This window comes from Miscanthus floridulus, chromosome 11, assembly GCF_019320115.1.
Source record: "Miscanthus floridulus cultivar M001 chromosome 11, ASM1932011v1, whole genome shotgun sequence".
Taxonomy (NCBI): Eukaryota; Viridiplantae; Streptophyta; class Magnoliopsida; order Poales; family Poaceae; genus Miscanthus; species Miscanthus floridulus.
The window spans coordinates 71,602,700-71,625,106 of NC_089590.1; the positions used below are offsets into that span (position 1 = coordinate 71,602,700).

Sequence of the window (22,407 nt, forward strand, 5' to 3'; positions counted from 1 at the left end):
AATGGCCTTGTTGAGAGAAAGAATAGAACACTCATTGATATGGCAAGGTCTATGCTTAGTGAGTACAATGTGAGTCAATCTTTTTGGGCCGAAGCTATCAACACGGCTTGCTATTATAGCAACCGCCTCTATTGTCACCGATTGAAAGAGAAGACACCATATGAGCTCTTAAATGGTAGAAAGCCCAACATTGCATATTTTTGGGTCTTTAGTTGCAAATGCTATATCTTGAAGAAAGGCACTAGATTGGGCAAGTTTGATAAGAAATGTGATGAATGATTCTTACTTGGTTATTCCACTATAAGCAAAGCATATAGAGTTTGGAATTTAGATAGTGGTACTCTTGAGGAAGTTTATGATGTTAAATTTGATGAAACCAAGGGTTCACAAGTAGAGAATGAGAACTTAGAAGATGTTAGAGGCATTCAACTTTCAAATGCCATGAAGAACATAGATGTTGGTGAATTAAGGCCTAGGCAAGTGAATGATGATGAAGATGATGAAGTGCAAGTGCTCTCTAACTCAAATGTATAAGATGATACAAATCAAGTTAATACAAGTGGATCTCATGACAATGAACAAGATCAAGTAGCTAGTACATCATCTCAACCCAATGATCAAGCAAGTGCAAGCAATCAAGTTCCAATCCTCCAACCAACCAATGTTGCAAGAGATCATCTTTTAGACACTATAATTGAAGATATTTCAAGAGGTGTACAAACAAGATCAAGATTGGCATCATTTTGTGAACACTTCTCATCTGTGTCATCCATTAAACCAAATAAGATAGATAAAGCTTTGAAGGATGTTGATTGGGTGAATGCTATGCATGAAGAATTGAATAACTTCACAAGAAATCAAGTATGAGAGTTGGTAGAAAGACCAAAGGGACACAATGTGATTGGAACCAAATGGGTCTTTAGAAACAAGCAAGATCAAGATGGGATAGTAGTAAGGAACAAAGCAAGATTGGTAGCACAAGGATATACACAAGTTGAAGGTCTTGACTTTGGAGAAACATATATCCCGGTTGCTAGATTGGAAGCAATAAGAATCTTGCTAGCCTATGCTTGTGCTCATAACATCAAGCTATATCAAATGGATGTTAAGAGTGCATTTCTCAATGGTTATATCAATGAAGAAGTATATGTTGAGCAATCTCCTAGTTTTGAAGATGATAAGAAACCCAACCATGTATACAAGTTAAAGAAGGCATTGTATGGCTTGAAGCAAGCACCTAGAGCATGGTATGAGAGATTGAGGGACTTCTTCCTCTCTAAAGGGTTTACAATGGGCAAGGTTGATACCACTCTTTTCATCAAGAAGATTGGAAAAGACTTATTTGTGTTGCAAATCTATGTTGATGACATCATATTTGGATCAACAAATCAAGATTTTTGTGATGAGTTTGGAAAGATGATGGCTAATGAGTTTGAGATGTCCATGATTGGAGAGTTAAGTTACTTCCTTGGTCTTCAAATCAAGCAATTGAAGAATGGTACATTTGTAAGTCTAAGGCAAGTATATCAAGGACATGATTAAGAAGTTTGGCATGAGTAATAGTAAAGTCATTAGCACACCAATAGGAACCAATGGCAACTTGGATAGTGATGCAAGTAGAAATATGGTGGATCAAAAGTTGTATCGGTCTATGATTGGAAGCCTACTCTATGTGACCACATCAAGGCCGGATGTCATGTTTAGTGTATGCATGTGTGCAAGATTTCAAGCCTCACCAAGAGAAAGTCATTTGAAGGCTACAAAGAGAATATCGAGGTACTTGAAGCATACACCAAATATTAGCTTGTGGTATCTCAAAGGAGCAAAGTTTGAGCTAGTTGGTTACTCTGACTTGGATTATGCGGGATGTAAGGTTGAAAGAAAAAGCACATCAGGCATATGTTAATTGTTGGGAAGATCACTTGTTTCATAGTCATCAAAGAAGCAAAATAGTGTTGCATTATCAACCGCCGAAGCCGAATACATATCCGTCGGTAGTTGTTGTGCACAAATACTTTGGATGAAGGCCACTTTAAGTGACTTTAGAATCAAGTTCAAGAAAGTACCATTGCTATGTGACAATGAGAGTGCAATCAAGTTGACCAACAATCTGGTTCAACATGCAAGAACAAAGCACATTGATGTCTGCCACCATTTCATAAGAGATCACCAACAAAAAGGGGACATTTGCATTGAGAGTGTAGGCACCGAAGATCAACTTGCCGATATATTCACCAAGTCATTGGATAAGAAAAGGTTTTGCAAGCTAAGGAATGAGTTGAACATATTGGATTTCTCAAATATGTGTTGATGCACCCCCACTCATATGACATGCCTCTCATTCGAGCAATCCAAGGTAAAAGTTGATTGGCATGACATACATCTTTGCTAAGGACATGATTAGTGCATCTAGTCACATTTTTTTAATTTCATTAGGACCTCTCAAGTGGTTCTATTTTATTAGGCTCATTCATGAAAATCAAATGATTTTGATGTCTATATGGTATCACTATTGCTTCTATGCTTGACTTGATCTAGTGATAGCATATAACATATTTGTGGGCTTGTAAACCAAGTGTTTAATCTAGAAAATGAACTATAAGTGTTTAACTCAACATGGTACAAGATAACCCTTATTTGAAGGTGTGAAGAAGCTTGTCCTTGGATCAAACCGAGTTAAATATCTTTGGTAAATGATCTAGACTAGACCAAATTTGGGAAAATGATCCTCACCCCATTGATTGACATTGATAATCTTAACCCTACAAGTAATACTATCTATATTTAGAACCTTTGTGGTCATTGATGATAAAGGGGGAGAGAAACAAAGATAGTAGTAGAAATAGTGAGAAATATCATAAAGGGAGAGAAACACAAAGATATCTTGATATATGACATAGGAGGAGAGATATGACAAAGGAAAAGGATCACCTAAAATTTTGAGCACACAAATAGGGGGAGCAAGCTCATGAACTTGTATGGTGCATTTGAATGTGTATTTCATATGTTTGCTTGCATAGCATAAGTTCTAAATTTAAAATGTCCATGTTTGTGTGATGTATGCTAGTTGTAGGTTTGAATGATGAAATGCAAACTAGCATGTTTAGGATATCTAGCGATTTCACTTCCAAATTTTTCTAAGTAGTATTGAGCTAACCATGGTGCTAAGGATAATATATTGGTGCACTCCGATTGGTATCACGCTTCAAAGGTCCATCTTTTATACCTTAGCATCATGTGGTAGTCATTGACTCCTATATTTCCTATCTAAGCATATGTGCAAGCTACAATCCAAACTCTTAGCACATATGTAGGGGGAGCAATTGCTACCACTTGGGATTCATGAAACTTGTCCATATCCTTTTACACATGGTAAATATGCTTGGGCAAGCAACATGGATTCAATTGACTTTTATTTCATATCTTTGTATAAGGGTTGTCATCAATTACCAAAAAGGGAGAGATTGAAAGCTCTAGTTTGATTTTGGTGAATTGATGAAACCCTAAGTACTAACCTAGTTTATCAAGTAATCATGAGATAGGTAGCACACTTCAAGTGGAGAAGCTAATGAAGATCATAACATGACAATGGTGATGGCATGGCGATGATCAAGGGCTTAAACTTGAAAAGAAGAAAGAGAAAAACAAAAAGCTCAAGGCAAAGGTATAACTTGTAAGAGATATTTTATTTTGGTGATCAAGACACTTAGAGAGTGTGATCACATTTAGGTTAGATAGCCGTACTATTAAGAGGGGTGAAACTCGTATCGGAATACGGTTATCAAAGTACCACTAGATGCTCTAACTCATTGCATATGCATTTAGGATCTAGTGGAATGCTAACACCCTTGAAAATGTTTGTGAAAATATGCTAACACATGTGCACAAGCTGATACACTTGGTGGTTAGCACATTTGAGCAAGGGTGAAGAAGAAAGAGGAGATGCCAGCGTCGGCCAAGTGACCGGACGCTGGATCTGAATGCACCGTACGCTGACTGCCTGCGTCCGGTCATGCTGACCTGGTGGTACAGTAGCTAGGGTATACCACCGGACGCTGGGCCGTGTCCAGTCGAGGTGGACCGGACGCGTCCGGTCGAGGAAAAACGGATTTGGACCCTTACTGTACTCGACCGGACGTTGAGGCTCCAGGGTCTGGTCAGTAATACCGGAGCGTCCGGTCGGCACTTAGCCGTTGAGATCTGACTATCCTGTTTTAACTCAAAGTGACACGTGGCAAAGATCAGTGGACCGGACGCTAAGTCTAGGGTCCGGTCAGTATGACCGGAGCGTCCGGTCAGAGCGCGTTTTGCCCAGTGAAGGGGTATAACGGCTCTATTCCATGGGGGCTTCTATTTAAGCCCCATGACCGACTGTAGCTCACTATCTTTGGCCATTTTCATTGACATAGCAACCTTGTGAGCTTAGCCAAAGCCCTCCCACTCATCTCCATCATTGATTCATCATCATAGTGAGATTGGGAGTGATCCAAGTGTATTGCTTGAGTGTTTGCATCTAGAGGCACTTGGTGTTCGTGTTTCACTGTGGATTTCGCTTGTTACTCTTAGTGGTTGCCGCCACCTAGATGGCTTAGAGCAGCGAGGATCGTTGAGCAGAGGGTGGGATTGTCTCCGGCTCCGATCGTGGTGATTGTGAGGGGTTCTTGACATTTCTCCGACGGAGCGCCAAAAGGTACTCTAGTGGATTGCTCGTGTCTTGTGTGATCCTCATCTTGTGTTGGTTGTGCGGCACCCTATTGAGGGTTTGGCATGTGAAGCCAATTAGCGCATGAACCTCCAAGTGAGTGAATCGCCACAACGAGGACTAGCTTGCCGGCAAGCAAGTGAACCTCAGTAAAAATCATTGTGCTCATCATTGATTCTGAGGTGATTGGTCTTCATTGTTATTCATCCTTGTGATTGATTGGTTCCTTCCTCTACACGACGGTATAACCTTCTTGATCACTCTTTTTACTTTACCGCAAACTAGTTGTCAAGCTCTTTAGTGTAACTAGTTGTGAGAGCTTGTTTGCTTGGTTGGTGTGGCTCTTTAGTTAGTCTTTGAGAGCACACTAACATAGGGTGGTGTCTTTGCTATTGTGTGGATAAACATTATCTAAACTAGAATTGTGGTAGGTGGCTTGCATTTTGAGTAGGCTAGCGCAACACTCGCTTCACCTCATAATCGTCTAACCTTTTGTTAAGTGTTGTTGTAGAATTTTTTATTAGGCTATTCACCCCCCCTCTAGCCATTAGGACCTTTCAGAGTCCCCGGCGTCCCGCCGAGGAGCGAGGAGTCCCCGGTGTCGCTGGCGATGACCGAGCATCGAGGAGCGAGGAGTCCCTGATGTCGTTGGCGATGACTGAGCACCGAGGGGCGAGGAGTCCTCGACGTCACTGGCGATGACCGAGCACCGAGGAGTGAGGAGTCCCCGACATCGCTGGCGATGACCGAGCACCGAGGAGCGAGGAGTCCCCGGCGTCGTTGGTGATGACCGAGCACCGAGGAGCGAGGAGTCCCCGGTGTCGCTGGCGATGATCGAGCACCGAGGAGCAAGGAGTCCCCGGTGTAGGCGGCGATGTCCGAGCACCGAGGAGCGAGGAGTCCCTGGTGTCGCTGGCGATGACCGAGCATCGATGAGCGAGGAGTCCCTGGCGTCGCTGGCGATGACCGAGCACCGATGAGCGAGGAGTCCTTGGCGTCCCACCGAGGAGCAAGGAGTCCCCAGCGTCGCTGGCGATGACCGAGCACCGAGGAGCGAGGAGTCCCGGGCGTCGCTGGCGATGACCGAGCACCGAGGAGTCCCCGGCGTCGCTGGCGATGACTAAGCATCGATGTGCGAGGAGTCCCCGGCATAGGCGGCGATGATCGAGCACCGAGGAGTCCCCGGCGTAGCTGCCGATGTCCGAGCACCGAGGAGTCGCCGGCGTAGCTGGCGATGTCCAAGCACCGAGGAGTCCCCGGCGTAGCTGGCAACATTTGTGCGGTGAAGCGTGCCCACTTAGTCCTCGAGCATGAAGAATCCGAGCGCTGAGGAGTAACCGGCGTAGCTGGCGATGAAGCACGAGCGACGAACAGTCTGGTCAACTGGTCGGCGGCGAAGTGAGCATTGAGTAGAAGCGACCAGCGAACAGTCCGATCAACTAGTCGGTGACGAAGTCCATGAACCTAGCGGTCCGATCAGTTGATCGGTGGAGAAGTCCGAGCACCAGGTGGTCCGATTACCTGGACGATGATCCTGCAATACAAACATATAGAACAGGTAGTACATGATGTAAAAATAAATGAACTCTAGAGAAAAAATAGCGTATGTAGCTTGGCGATCAGTTGGTGTGAAAATATATTTATGTTTAATATAAACCGCCCGAACAGTTAGTGTGTAGCTGAGTCTCCAGCCCTAACTAGTCCATTAAGCATAACGTCGAGCGCGGAGCCCGTGCACGTGTAGGAGGAATAGGCGTCGCTAAGGAGCCGCTGCTGACCACCCATAACGCAGAGGGCAGACGCTCGTGCACGTGTAGGGAGGAGCCAGATACAGGGCTGTCTCTAGAGACGTCCGAGCATCAACATGACTATTCGCGGGTTCAAAAAATCATTTGAAGAGCAAACATGGAGAAAACAGCTCGGAGAAACATCATGGTAATTAACGAAGATTGGAGAATATTTAGAAAAAATATTAAAACGTGACTTAGCTTTAGACAGAAAGTCTGGTCAACGACGTATGGCGTTATCTGGTCGGCGTTGATGGCGAGCACCTGGAGAGCGGTGAGTTGTTCGTGAAGGCGACCTCGGAGGTGGTTCCAAGATCGGATCTGCTGTCGCAGGGGCTGGTGTAGCAGCGATGAATCGTCGTCGTGGACCGGCATGGATCTCCACGAGATTGATGACGAGAACGCGCTGTTGATTTGAGGTCCATCTGGCTCGCCATGGATCAAGCGCATATCCCTATCTGGCGCGCCAACTATCGACAGAATATGCTCGGCAGTCCACCGAGGGGTGTCCCGCGATGGTAGATTTGTCGGTGGGGGTGCGCGTAATCAGAAACCGGATGGTGACACAAGGCGCAGAGACAGCAATTTAGACAGGTTCGGGCCGTCTGATCAACGTAATACCCTACGTCCTGTGTCTTTGGTGTATTGTATTGAGATGTAGTAGATAAATCTTGTCCACTAGGGGACCCCTGCCTCTCCTTATATAGTCAGGAGGGGCAGGGTTACAAGAAAAGTATCCTATTTGGTACTATACAATGTCTTGCGGTGCACGCCGAGCAGCGACGTGCACGCCTTGATCTTGTGGGCCGGGTCACTTCTGATGGTGCGGCCCATGTCTTGTCTTGTAGATATCGGGGACCATACCCCCACACAGAGACATAAAGCAACCAGCACAGGTCGGCTGAGATACTTCCGGCTGAAGCTGGCTGTTTCTACAGGAACCTAAATCAGCCAGCTCCAGCAGCCAACCAGCAGCCCAGCATCACAACGTTCAAATTCAAACTCATCATTTAATGCAATTCAAACTGTGTCCCAGAGTCCATTTCCATTCAAAATCTGGCGGGAATGCAACCACTGCCACATTACCAAATAACAGTTCATACTTAGCGTTCTACAACCAATTAATTAGTACCAAATGAAACGGCGGTTCATTACAACCAACAGTTCATACATTACAAACCTGGACCTAGTTCAACTTCGTCTATTGGACAAGTTTACATACAAGTTCTTACAAGCCTCAATAGGTAGTGGGGCACGACGCCGATCCATTGATGACCAACCACTAGTCCTTGTTTCCTCAGGTCCTGAAAGATAAACAATGAGCATTACTTAATCAAATGCTGAAATGCAAACAAGGCAAATGAAGGAGTGCACCAAATTACTTGATTGCCTGTCATTCTGTAATGCAAGTGCCAACCCAGAAGGCCCCGTGCCATGGCCCTGTAACAAAAGGTAAGGCATCAAAGTTATCCCTGCAGATAGTTCACAAATGTGCATGTTTGGTGGGTAACTCAAGGAGGGAGCTTTGGAGAGGTTCACTACCACACGGGGTGGAGCAGTGCGACTGGGAGGTGGGGCGCGGCGCATCTGTGTGGAGACGGCGCGGCGTGGCGCATCGCACGTATCTGCTAGGCTCGATGAAGCCAGAGTCGAGGGAGACCTCGGTTCTATCGGTTTTAAACCGAAAACCGAAGTAAAGAACCGAGGCTGAAATCTTCGGTTTTGGACTCTTTGATAAACCGAACGGTTCTTGTTTCTTGAAAACCGAAATTTAAAAAAACCGAATAAACCAAAACGAAGTTTCGGTTTAAACTGATTGCCACCACTCACCAGTCACCACAGCTTTGGGCGTGGCGAGTCCCATGCTGCTTGCAAGACATTGGTTGGTTGGCATGATCTCGGTTTTTTATTGTCTTAGCTCTTTTCGGATCACCTAATAAAACTTATAATTTAGTTATACTAAAATTTAGGTATATCATTTTTAGTTTAGTACTTTTTCTGTCCTTAAATAAATCAATTTATAGAATTCGTGCAAGTCAAAACTATCCTGAGTTGGACCTACTTTATAGTAAAGAGTAACAACATCTATGACAAAAAATAGGCATATTATGAAAATATATTCTATGATATATCTAATGATACTAATTTGATGCCATAAATATTGATGGCGTTTTCTATAAACCCGGTCAAAATTTATTTATTTTTACTTAAGACAACTCTAGGAATCTATTTATTAAGAGACAGAGAGAGTATATTTAAAAAAAACTCGACCGGTGAGGGAAGAACCATCCTCACGGCATTGTCATAGGAAGGGACCGTATGACCCCGGTCGAGAAAACCCCCGAACCCTGGCACATACCCCGAAGGACCAAGTGAACCGAGACAGATCATCAGGCCGACGGCACCAGAGGCGCACCGCAGCTAACGCAGTCACCAGATTCACATGCACAGCGAGGGAATTTTTTTTAGGTAGGTACCGGAAATTCTGCCCCCACCGGAGCTCGAACTCCGGTCGGCAGGCTGAGGCCTTAAGCCACGGCGCCTTACCAGCCGAGCCGAAGCTCAGTCTCCCAGAGAGAGTATATTTAGAAATATGAATTAAAAGTAAACTAAAAATAAAAAGATTCTTCGTACATGTACTTATAGTCATCTTTTGTTCACATTAATAGACCAGTGGCTAGTTGAGTTAGAAACATAAAATTAGTTTACTTTTAGTCAAGGTAACAAATAGCAGGCTATAGTTGCCTCTATAGTCCGTTATGTCTATTTTATACAGTATATCGCTATTTGTACTCACGTTGAATTTAGCTCATTTAGCCCTCTATAGCTTGCTATTGCCTGGTTTGAAACAACGCTTTTTAGTTTCACATGTGTTGAATGTCTACACCTAAAGTTTAGATAACTAAAGTTTAGTTGTGAACTAACATACCCTTAATCTGTGGCAGCGCACATTGCCGCCCTCTCTCGTGTAAGCCCATGTTGTTTGCGCGAGCCAAGGCACCCTAAATCTGTTTCCCACGAGCCAAGCTGTGGACGCGAGATACACGCAAGGCCAGACCTAAGAAACAATACATATATGCAATCAAACAACTGTATGTCAGGAGTTAGACTAGGTTATATTTAGTCAACCAAATAGGCCTTTATGTTTTCTCTTTGGAAAAAGTCTACTTAACCCCCATCTTTCATACATGGTCTACTTTACCCCCAACTATGAAACCGTCTGTTTTACCCCCTAAATTTTTCAAAACCGTCTATTTTACACCCCGGCGGATTTTGACAGCGGTTTGCTACAGTAATGATGGTTTGAATTTCCTTTTTTCGGTGAATCTTTGAAAAATCACAGTAAATCATAGAAAAATCATAAAATAAAAAAATCTAATTTTGTTGGATTCCACATGAGTAGATCTACATAGTGAATATATAATACGGTATGCTTTAGTACAAAATTTTTACCGTAGCCTTAGATTAATTGGAAAATCTAATTTTGTCTGTAATTAATTGGAATAATTCATAGCTGCAGTTTCTATGGTTCAATTGTGGTGAAATTTTTATGGTACGCTAATTATTGTATGTTTGAACTATAGTAAAAATTTCGTACTCATTAGACTATGTATAACTTAGTTATAGATAAATTCTAATTAATTACAGATAAAATTGGATTTTTCAATTAATCTAAAGCTACAAAAAAAATTTGTACTAAAGCATACCATATTATATATTCACTGTGTAGATATACTCATGTGGAGTCCAATAAAATTAGATTTTTTATTTTATGATTTTTCTATGATTTACTATGATTTTTTAAAAATTCATCGAAAATAAATAAAAAAAAAAGAAAATTCAAAACCACCGACACGGTAGCAAACACACCTTTGCTGTAGCAGACCCGCTGTTACTGTAGCAAAACCGCCGTTGAAAACCGCCCAGGGAGTAAAATAGACGGTTTTAGAAAGTTCAGGGGGTAAAACAGACGGTTTGATAGTGGGGGTGAAGTAGACCAAGTATGAAAGGTGGGGGTTAAGTAGACTTTTTCCTTTTCCCTTTTGTCCCCAAGATTTTAAGCACTTCAAAAATAAAAGGAAACGATAGCCTATTTAGCCTATTCCTCTCTCAAAACCGATTTTCTCTTATTTGATTTTAATAAATTCATTCATAATTTTCCTTTCAAAACCCGTTTATCTCTTGTTTCATTTTGATGAATTCATTCATAGTACGCCATAAGCGTCTTTGCCGTCTTCTTTTCCAATCCCGTGACAGAAAAAGCAGTTGACTCTGAAAGTCACGCTGCACGCCCCTTTCTGACGAAAATGGCAGCACTTCTTCCCCTGCTGCTCGCCCACCTACTCCTCTGCGCCGATGGAGCCACCGCCTCCTCGGCCGCGACGCCGCCGCCTCTCCCGGTCCTGCCCGTCCCGTCCTACGCGCAGCTCCGGTGGCAGCTCTCCGAGATGGCGCTCTTCCTCCACTTCGGGCCCAATACCTTCACGGACTCCGAGTGGGGCACCGGCCGCGCCAACCCCTCCGTGTTCGCTCCCTCGGCACTCGACGCGGGCCAGTGGGCGCGCGTCGCGGCGCAGGGAGGGTTCGGCCGCGTCGTGCTCACCGCCAAGCACCACGACGGTTTCTGCCTCTGGCCGTCGGCACTGACCAACTACTCGGTGGCCGCCTCGCCGTGGCGGGGCGGGGCTGGGGACGTCGTCGCCGAGCTCGCCGCAGCCGCGCGCGCGGAGGGGATCGGGATGGGGCTTTACCTCTCGCCGTGGGACCGCCACGAGCCGGTGTACGGGGACACCATCGCGTACAACGAGCATTACTTGGGACAGATGACGGAACTTCTGACCAGGTTTGCTGATGGTTGCTTTTATGATTGTCATTGAAGCTTTTGCAGGCGAAGTTCTGAATTTTGCGATCCAGATGATGTGAAGGTTTATCTTGATGTGGTTATGTAACTGGAAACTAAAAAAAGTCAGCCTTCTTCAGTTGCGGAAATTTTCAGTAACAGCTGAACTTCCTTGATGACATCTTCGATTTGGAAGCCAGCAGTGATTAACTGTGGTGCCGGATGCTAAGAAAAACTTTGTCTTTTCTTGTGGCTAATCCATCTTGATTAGCGGTTTACTGCATGCATTACTTTGCATTCTTAGAGATATTGAAAAAAAATAGTACATTGCAGCATTCATTCATATACTTTATACTCATGACTCATCATAGTGCACACTCAGTTATTTATTTTCTGTATTTAGGATAATCTAAAGACTCTGCTTTCAAATATGCAGGTATGGAGATGTAGAGGAAGTTTGGCTAGATGGTGCAAAGGGTGATGCCAAGAAGATGAATTATATGTTTGATGCCTGGTTTTCACTTATACATCAGCTACAACAAAGGGTAGTTATCTTCTCAGATGCTGGACCAGACACAAGATGGGTGGGAGATGAGGCAGGAGTCGCAGGCTATACTTGCTGGTCTCCCTTCAACAAGAGCTCCGTGACAATTGGGCATACCATTGCTGAGTAAGTAATGCAATGGCGATTAGTTTTGTCTTGCCGTTTCTCAGCTTAGTATCACACAAGCTATACTATTTACCTCTATCAAGATTCTAGCATGGATGAGAACTCTAGCTAGCTATTCTTTTATTTAAAAATATGATGTTCTCATCCACTGGTGACAATATTTATGTGTTTGAAAGACATAGCCTTTTAGTTCGACACAGTGAATATTTCAGTTATGACTACATATTTATTTGGAGCAAGACAGTTAGACAGCTATTCAGTTGTTGCTTTGAACCCACTCCAAAGTTACTAAATTTGAAGCATGGTACTATCTTTTCTGATTGTAAATGATGACTTATCTGAGCATATCCTTGCAAAATTAGATAACCACAATATTATGAGTAGATAAACATTGTAGTTTTCTTCTATTTGAAGATAAGAATGGTACATTATGCATTTGGACCGTTGTTACTTGTTTAGTGTGTACAGCATTACTTAGAGGTGGCTGTGTGTCAGAAAGTGTCTAATGCAATGTCTGTACCAAGTTAAAAATCCAGTATGATCCTGTAACAAAATAGTTCTGAAATCGAAAGTAGACTCGCTGATTTGATGTTTGGATGTTGCACTGCATCAGAGAATGAACAGAGGCTAATGGGTTATAGGAGTATAGACTTATTTAGTCATAGAATTTTAGAATTCGCTGAAACTCTAGTTAACCTTTGTTAGTAACTTAGTATAGTTCTGTATGACAACATTGGCCATGACAAATTTACATGTGACAACCTATAGTTAGTGTGCATATTTCCAGAATCGATGTCAGTGACATCTCATATGGTAACTCAATGAACTTCAAGATTCAGCATTGAGTGATGTTTGATGAAAGAGAGACATTCGATAGAATTTATATGATACAGTACAGGTTGTTTGCTATTGATGAACACACTGCTTTTATGTCTCGTCGTTGAACCCCCCTGGTGGTTGTTGCTGTGGCGGGCAGGGCAGCTCTTGTTTGCCGTTGCGGTTGTGGTTTCGCTGGTGGCTTTCGTTGTAGTTGTTTTTTCATTTGTTGCTTTCGTCGTGCGGGTGGGTGGTGGTGGTGTATGTGTACTTGTTGGTTTTATATTTATGTGTTTACTCCTTTATTAATACATAGCCGGTAGTTTAACCTACCGGCTTCTTTTCAAAAAAAAAAAAAAAAAAAACTGACTAAAAAATACTAACGTTATTGCCAGATACTCGCGCAGTGGGGATCCTTTTGGGCAAGACTGGGTTCCTGCAGAATGTGATGTTTCCATCAGACCAGGTTGGTTCTGGCATGCCTCAGAGAAACCAAAAAATGCGACAACTCTGCTTGACATATACTACAAATCAGTTGGTCGAAACTGTCTCCTCATTTTGAATGTCCCTCCCAATTCATCTGGCCTCATTGCCAATGAAGACATACAAGTCCTTCAGGAATTCACTGAGATTCGGCGTGCAATTTTCTCTCAAAACTTTGCTGCTAATGCCACTGTCACAGCAAATAGTGTGCGTGGTGGGCAAGATAATCTGCAGTTTGCACCATCCAAAGTGCTTGAAGATGGCATATACTCCTACTGGGCTCCGCAGGAAGGGCAAACCTGCTGGGAAATGCTCTTCGACCTTGGGCAATCTACTTCCTTCAACATGCTCCAGCTCCAGGAGCCTATACAACTGGGGCAGCGTGTTATTGAGTTTCATGTGGCTATCCTCATAGATGAACTGTGGCAAACAGTTCTGGAAGGCACAACAATCGGGTACAAGAGGCTCCTACTGTTTCCAGTCATTGAATCTCAGTACCTGAAGCTTTCCATTGACAGTGCACGCGCAGATCCACTTATCTCGTTCTTTGGTGTCTTCATGGATCCCTTCTTGTCCAGACATAGTTTACGGAATCATGTCAAACCACCCCGCACAAACAGTAGCGAAGTTACAATGTTGAGGATGGCCCATGCTTCTGTCAACAAGAGTATTGCCGCAATGTAGTCGTTGAGCGTACTGCTGTCAGTATTACTTGTAGACTTGTAGTCTGCCCTGGCCAATTCAACATGCCAGAGTCACTTGCACGTTGATTTGTTCTTTGGACTGGAGAAGGGCCATTCGATGGTGAGCAATGTGTATGGATATGTTGTCAAAGCAATTGATACAAGAACTACTCTTTCTTCAGATTTGCTTGCCAAAGCAATTGATACAAGAACTACTCTTTCTGCAATCATGCATGGATATGTTGTTCGCTAGATCAGTTGTTGAAACTTCCTTGAACTCGTCTGTAGTCTGTACTAGTTTCTGTTGAATTATGTGCTAGCAGGAAGTTGGGGCTTGAATGAAAGTGAATGTACACTCTTATCTCTTTTGAACCTCCTTGGATGTTTGTGACTTGTGATTTCTGTAGACTCCATTAGAAGGCGTAACTGACAATTTACGTATCCGTAGACTGAAGGCAGAAAAGACTCTTTTTACGTTTTACCCCCATGCCCCCATGCTCTTCGCCTGCACCTACACGGCGGCCCCGTCTAAATCTCCGATTCATCGAGCAGGTGCCACTGCCGCCGCCGCCCCAGCCCCTCGCTGCCGGCGAACATGTCCGAGCAGGCGCCACCTTACGCCCCCCTCCCCTTCGTCTCCTCCCTTGCCCCAGATCCTAGCTCCACCCCATCACCGAACCCCACCCTTGTCCTCCCCAATCCCGCCTTCCCCAACAAGCGCAAGCGCACCGGATTCCGCCGCAAAGTACCCTCCGGGTCCCCCGCCGCCCCCGCCCCCTCTCCCGTGGCTCCCTCCCAGCCACCTCCCCCCGCCTCCGCCGCCGACGATATCATAGTGATCAACCGGGAGCCGACCGCGGAGGCCGTCACCGCTCTCACCGCTGGCTTCCCAGCGGACTCGCTCACTGACGAGGAGATCGAGGCGGGCGTTGTCTCCGACGTGGGCGGCATCGAGCAGGTCAATTACATCCTCATCCGCAACCACCTCCTCTGCCGGTGGCGCGAGACCTACAATTCCTGGCTTGCCAAGGAGCCCTTCGCGACGCTCATCCCTCCCCACTGCGAGCACCTCCTCACCGCCGCCTACTCCTTCCTCGTCTCAAATAGCTACGTCAATTTCGGCGTCGCCCCAGCCATCAAGGAGCGAATACCCAAGGAGCCCACGAGACCCACCACCGTCATCGTGGTAGGCGCTGGCCTTGCTGGGCTAGCTGCTGCACGGCAGCTGGTGGCGTTCGGGTTCAAAGTGATCGTCCTGGAAGGTCGCAAAAGGTGCGGTGGCCGTGTGTACACGAAGAAGATGGAAGGCGGTGGGCGCTCGGCTGCTGCTGACCTTGGCGGCAGCGTGCTTACCGGGACATTTGGGAACCCACTAGGAATTGTGGCGAAGCAACTCGGCTTGCCAATGCACAAAATTAGAGACAAGTGTCCACTCTACCGACCGGATGGATCACCTGTTGATCCAGAGGTGGATAAGAAAGTGGAGATTACATTTAACAAGCTTCTTGACAAGTCAAGCAACCTGCGGGCATCCATGGGGGAGGTGGCAGTGGATGTTTCACTTGGGGCAGCTCTAGAGACATTGCGCCAGGCTGATGGGGGCGTCGCTACACAGGAGGAGATGAACTTGTTCAATTGGCATCTGGCAAATCTTGAGTATGCCAATGCAGGATTGCTGTCTAGACTAAGCCTTGCGTTCTGGGACCAGGATGATCCATATGACATGGGTGGGGATCACTGCTTCTTGCCTGGTGGCAATGGCAAACTTGTGCAGGCCCTGGCAGAGAATGTACCAATTGTTTACGAGAGGACGGTGCACACTATAAGGTATGGAGGGGATGGGGTGCAGGTGGTTGTCAATGGAGGGCAGGTGTATGAAGGGGACATGGCATTGTGCACAGTTCCACTTGGGGTTCTGAAAAATGGAGGCATCAAGTTTTTACCTGAGTTACCACAGAGGAAGCTTGATAGTATCAAGAGGCTTGGCTTCGGATTGTTGAACAAGGTATCGATGCTGTTTGCACATGTTTTCTGGAGTACTGACCTTGATACCTTCGGGCATCTGGTTGAAGATCCAAGGCGACGTGGGGAGTTCTTTCTGTTCTATAGCTATGCAACAGTGGCTGGTGGTCCATTGTTGATGGCCTTGGTTGCTGGTGAAGCTGCCCACAATTTTGAAACCACGCCACCAACTGATGCTGTCAGCTCAGTTCTCCAGATACTAAGAGGTGAGAGCGTAATTTCTATAATCAAAATTGTGCTCCTTCAACAAAAAAAAAAAAAAAGGTTTGCGTTGGTCTATGAGTAACACTCTGCATAAGGTAGTATTTCAATCTCTGATGAAGTCACAAGTTACTTTTAAGACATTTTTTATTCTATTCGCTTCCATATAAATTCTGAAGCATATACAGTGACATTGATGTCATATAAGGGACATGCCTGATTAAACGCTTAGGGTTTTGTTGTGTCCACAGGTATCTATGAACCACAAGGGATTGAGGTGCCGGACCCTCTACAGAGTGTTTGCACTAGATGGGGCACTGACTCGTTCAGTCTAGGTTCATACTCTCATGTTGCTGTGGGGGCCTCTGGAGATGACTATGACATATTAGCCGAAAGTGTTGGTGATGGCCGTCTTTTCTTTGCTGGTGAGGCTACCATGAGGCGTTATCCAGCAACAATGCATGGTGCTTTTATCAGTGGTTTGCGGGAGGCTGCTAACATCACATTGCATGCCAATGCCCGAGCGGCAAAGAGTAAAGTAGACAAAAGTCCATCAACAAACACACAGGCTTGTGCTGCTATATTAACGGACTTGTTTAGGCAACCAGATTTGGAGTTTGGAAGCTTCTCTGTTATTTTTGGAGGAAAAGCTTCTGATCCGAAATCCCCAGCTATTCTAAAGGTGGAATTAGGTGCGGCGCGGAAGAAAAATGCAACTGAAGGGGTAAAGACGGAACAGAACCACTCAAACAAATTGTTGTTTCAGCAGCTCCAGTCACACTTTAACCAGCAACAACAGCTTTATGTTTACACATTGCTATCACGACAGCAAGCTATGGAGTTAAGGGAGGTCAGAGGAGGCGATGACATGAGGTTGCACTACCTCTGTGAAAAACTGGGGGTGAAATTAGTTGGCAGGAAAGGCCTTGGTCCTGGGGCAGATGCTGTGATTGCATCCATTAAGGCAGAACGTAACAGAAGTCGAACTAGACCTGGCCCCTCGAAGCTGAAAAAATCTCTGAAGCCTAATGTTGCTGCATCATGATCACTGATTGCTGATTTCTCTAGGGGCCTGGCTGCCTTTAACTGATGAAGGTGTTCATTTGGTTGGACCATCTGCTAGTGTGTGCTGGACAATTTGCATTGGACATTTGCCAATTGTTTTAGGATAAAGAAGATTTAGATGAAATATCCTAGATCCTGTAATTTCCTCCCTTTTTTGTGCCAGAACAAGGCATTTGTAATGTCACATCTGAAATCTGGCTATCGTGTATAGCTTACTTATCTGTGATGTAATCACTAATTTAAGAAGTATGTAGGTGGATGCTCTTTCTTTAATCTCAAATTGGAAGAGCAATGTAGCTGGTGTACATATAGACAATTGGATGACAGTTATGTGCTCTTTTTAAACACTTTCCATCGTGTCCCAGATGAGGGTCATCGAAACTGAGCCGTGGCCATTTTTCCTTTTATGGCTACTGCCTTCTGGTTCGATCAAGCAGTACACCTGATGACCCAACTTTGTTATATGTTGTATTCACCACTCAACTTTTGAATGAATAGGACTAGAACTATATGATCTTAAATTGGAATAATCATTGATTAATACCCTCCACCCCAACTAACACACTCACAGTCTCACGGATACCAGGCACTCAGTAAATTATCCATGACTAACAAATGTAGACAAAAAGTTCTCCGAAACACTGGGTTTGACAACAGAACTGTGTTGGTACATAGAAATTTGGGGGGAAACATAAAATTGCATTCAGCATAAATGGTTCATGAAACAACGGAAGTGGAAGCCTATCAATCAAGAATGCAACCATAGCCGATCATGTAGCCTCTCTTCTCCTGTGCCAAGCATCTCATCAACCCTTTCTCCGTCTCTGTAGAAGTGGAAGGTTGGGGTGTAGCGAATGTTTTGCGTTGTTTCAGGGCACTCGTCAATGTCCGCATATATGAAAGTAAGATTCTTGAACTTATCACTGGACTTGCAGAAGGATGGAAGAATCTGGCTGCAAACATGGCACCTACGTATAAGGAGGAGTGAGTTTGATTGATCATGCAGAATCAAGTGGACAAGCAAATTGAATCACCAGATATGTTCATCAGTGTAAGCAGAATTTTAGACTTCCATGATCTTGTCCTTTACAAATGTTAGCATGCAAGCCATCAGGCAGCCTACAGATTAAGACCCGAGCCATAGGAATATACAACTATGATGTATGCAGCTTATTTCAAAAAAGAAAAGAAAAATGAACGTCTCCACACAAGCAAGAGACAAGAGGGGCATACCATGAGGCACCATAGTTGATCACGGCCTGCAAAAGAAAAGACCTGATCAAAACAAACATCCGAAAACCAAAATTTTATGGACCAATAATTGTTAGGTTGATCTCCACCAATTGCCTGGGCCTTTGATCCGCGTCCTGATCGGGGGCGCTCAGCCTTTCTATTGGCTGATGGGCCCCCGTCGCGCAGCGCCATAAAAGGACGGTGGGGCTGGGGCACAAGACATGAGGTTCACTGTAGCCGCCAATGCCCTACCGAAATTCCTAACCCTAGACCGATCGAGAGGGGCGTTGTAAGCGACGGGAAGCTCTATCGCCTTCACCGCCGCCACAGCACCGCGCTTGTGCTGCTGCTACCTTCGACGACCTGGTGGGCGCGTTGACGGCTACCTCTACTGCCTTCGCGGCCACCATGTTGGCGACGCCATGGCCGTGACTGTGCTTAGCGACCCAAGTCTTCTATCTAAGTGAAGAATTACCCACTGATTTATGCCTAGAAGTACTTTCAGATCCATCAATGATATCAGAGCCAGGTTTTTCTAGTGTGTATATCTAGATCGGGGTAGAAAAGTGAAAAGAAATCAAGAAATAGAACGAATTGAATTGGCCCTAATAGAAACCCTAACCCTAGCAAAGAAAAGAGCACCGGCGGACTTACCTATGTCTGCGCCGCCGGTCGCCACCGCCACCGTCCTTTGGACGCCGCGGGAAGACAACCCGGCCGCGCGCACGAGCTCGCCGCTGGCACAGAAAGTAGCTGCGCCGTTGCTCATCCCCGTGCGTGCGCGGACTTCGTCCTAAGGGCACTGCCGTGAGACCATTCGACAGAGCCGCGCGACGGACGCACGCGAGCTCCAGCGAAGGGATCCACGACGGCGCCACCAACTTTTCCGCCTCGCGCTCGTCCCGTCGTCTGGCATCACCGACGGCTGGTTGTGGTCGCGAGAAAAGCAGAAGGAGAAAGAAGAAATGGTCTTAGGGTTTTGGGGGGAGCCGGCCGTGCGCCGTTTTTGTTCCTCCGGAAATGAAGCTCGGACGTCCGATCTTGATCTACGACCGAGAATTCTCCCAACCTTAGCTGGGCTTGCGGGGGGGGGGGGGGGGGGGGGGAGGCCCAAAGGGCAATGTGAGGCCCAGGCTCAGGTTGCGGCCTGTGCGGCCAGCACCATGCTGAGATGGGCCGAGGCAGCGCGTAGCGCGCAAGTGAGCCGCTGGGCCACACGGGAGTGGCCGTGGGCCGCTGCGCGAGCTGGGCCTTCGGGCCAAAATGTATAGTAGCAGTCTAGTATTTAGTTTTATTATTTTTAGAAGCAATTTTTAGATGAATTTTAGTCAAATTTGAAGGTTTAAATCTCTGTCAAAATTTGAACCAACGGGATAATTTTTTCAGAGAGTAGATGAGTACAGTAAAATGCTTCTGAAAAGTAGATAAAGAATTTTTTCATGTTTCTGTTGCAAAGTTTAATGTTGATTATCTTCTAATTAAATTCAAACCAACGGAAGAATTTAATTTGAAGAGCAGTTATATTTATTAAATTATGATCATGTTTATCCTCTAATTAAATTAGAACCAACGGAAAATTTTAAACTAGAGGAATAGTCCGTTTTATTTAAGTCAGATTGTGGTATTGTCATTTTCTGACCAACGTTGATGATGACGATATTGTAATGAACTCAAGTTTGAGGTTTAAATCTCTGATAAATTTTACACAAACGTGGTTAATTTTTCAGAGAGTAGATAAGGACCAAGAAATGCTTCTGAACTAATAGAATGTATTTTATTAACATATTTTCGCTACGATGAAGTGTTTATTATCTTCTAATTAAATTCGAACCAACAGGAGAATTTAATTTTGAAGAGTAGTTATATGTATTTCAAGTTGATTTATGAGTTTTATGCATTAATTCTATTTTCTGTCCAATGATGATATAGAATTGATACAGAAGCACCTAGCATATTTTGATTTTAACCGAGATCATTCGGCTGCATGCCAACAGACTGCAATGGTGGGCTATGTGATTGGAAAATGCTCGAGTCAAGCCAGTTCAGGATTGCTTTTTGTTAGTTTACTAATTTGCTGATTAAATTAGAACCAACGGAAAGATTTAATTAGAAAATGAAGTATAAGTGAATGTTTTATGATAAGAGTTGCAATAAGTAACATGCATATCTAATTTTACCAACGTTGGATTAAGCATGCGTGTTTGTATATAGATTTATTCCGCATGGGGAGAAGTTTGGCATAGTACTTATGGTAGTCTATCCTACATGGCGGGAGAAGTTTAATTATGATTCACATGTTTTGTATCCCGCATAGCGAGAGAAATTTGGGTAGCTCTTATGCTGTCCTAGTATTGACCGTGGCACAATAAAAATGCATCGTCATGGTCAATACTAACCAAAAGATAAAAAAAGATGCAAGCGTGACTTGCAAAAGGGTACTGCTAATGAAAGACCTCGTTGAGTTTTTGAAGTGAAATAAGGAAAGTGGACTCCTAAACGGATCAAGAAATAACTTTATTTATATGACATAATCATGTGAATGAAGTAAGTTATAAGTGTCTCCTCGTTCACAAGTTTTTCTAAATAGTTCTTGAAAATTATGGCAATAAGGTTCGTGCCATATTTCGAGGGGGAGAATATTAAGATCAATTAAGAATAATACTCTTCATTAAGAGTGAGATAAAAATCAATTAAGAAAGACACTCTTCATTAAGAGTGAGATAAAGATTAATTAAGATGAATGCGAACGTTGGAGGAGTACAACGGTCACAACAATGATACCCCTAAGCAGAGAAATAGCTAAATTCCTAGACATTTTAAAGTTCCGACAGGAAGATAGCGTAGTTAGCCTCAAAGATGTTAAGGTGGTGCTTAAAGCGCCATATGAGGTTTTAACAGATTAAACCCAAAATAAGATATTTAAAGATAGTGTAGAAAAGATGAAAAGATCTGGGGGAGCATGGTATGTAGAGGTATGTAGAGACCTAGGACTTCAAGAGAAGAGGGGATGCATGCCCACTCTAGTGACTCAGGAGCAATAAGTTTCTCAATACCGGTTGATGTTGTATGACTAATACAACAGATGTTGTTAGCTCTTTGAAGAAGATGAATAATGTAAACAAGGATCTTGTAATATAGGAGCATGTAGAATCAATTGCCTCTTAGCAATGAAGAGCAACAACAGCCTCATATGAAAGTGCCAGTAGCTAAGGCCCCAAAAGGTCTCAAAGAATTAGTAAACTAGTTTTTCTGATGACTATAAAGTCTATGTTAGTAAAAAAATCAAATGGAGGGTGATCCCACCTCATTTGAAGAAGCCATGAGAAGTGTTAACACGTTTAAATGGCAAGAAGCTATGGAAGTTGAAATGAATTCGATGAATACTAACGATGTTTGGGACTTAGATGAAATTTCTAATGGAGCCAAAATAGTAGGCTATAAATGGGTCTATAAGACAAAATGTGACTCTAATAGGAATGTAGAAAGATATAAAGCATGACTTGTAGCAAAAGGCTTTACGCAAAGAGGACAAATAAATTACGATGAGAGTTTTCTCTCCAGACTCATGCAATGATTCTTTAGAATCAAAATGGTGTTATTGGCACATTACAATTTAGAGTTACATCAGATGGATGTAAAGACGACATTCCTCAACGGGTATTTTTATGAAAAACGTTAACATGGCACAACCCAAAGGTTTTGTCATGGAAGAAAAAGAATGTATGGGATGCCGCATGTAGAAATCCATTTATGGGTTAAAAGTAAGTCTCTAGACAGTAGTATTTGAAGTTGATAAAACGATAAGAAAGTTTGGGTTTTAAAAAAATGAGAAGGACAATAGCGTTTATGCGAAGTTCAAGAATAGAAAATTCATTTTCCACATCCTGTGAATAGATGACATTCTA

General features: G+C 44.1%; 1 protein-coding gene across 1 annotated transcript; it reads left to right on the forward strand.

The window, feature by feature from the left end:
• Nucleotides 1-10,760: 10,760 nt before the first annotated feature.
• On the forward strand, nt 10,761-17,608 carry LOC136491178 (lysine-specific histone demethylase 1 homolog 3-like). Its single transcript, XM_066487413.1, has 5 exons — nt 10,761-11,332; nt 11,766-11,999; nt 13,211-13,978; nt 14,978-16,209; nt 16,456-17,608. The coding sequence occupies exons 1-5, from the start codon at nt 10,797-10,799 to the stop codon at nt 17,247-17,249; spliced, it is 3,564 nt and encodes a 1,187-aa protein (XP_066343510.1). The 5' UTR covers nt 10,761-10,796; the 3' UTR covers nt 17,250-17,608.
• The last annotated feature ends 4,799 nt before the right edge of the window (nt 17,609-22,407 follow it).

What these genes read in the sequence shown, in the direction of transcription:
- LOC136491178 (XM_066487413.1), top strand. Translation starts at nt 10,797, where the DNA reads ATGGCAGCACTTCTTCCCCTGCTGCTCGCCCACCTACTCCTCTGCGCC. An exon ending in ATTGGGCATACCATTGCTGA is followed by an intron (nt 12,000 to 13,210) that starts GTAAGTAATGCA and finishes CGTTATTGCCAG; the next exon opens with ATACTCGCGCAGTGGGGATC. An exon ending in AGTTCTCCAGATACTAAGAG is followed by an intron (nt 16,210 to 16,455) that starts GTGAGAGCGTAA and finishes TTGTGTCCACAG; the next exon opens with GTATCTATGAACCACAAGGG.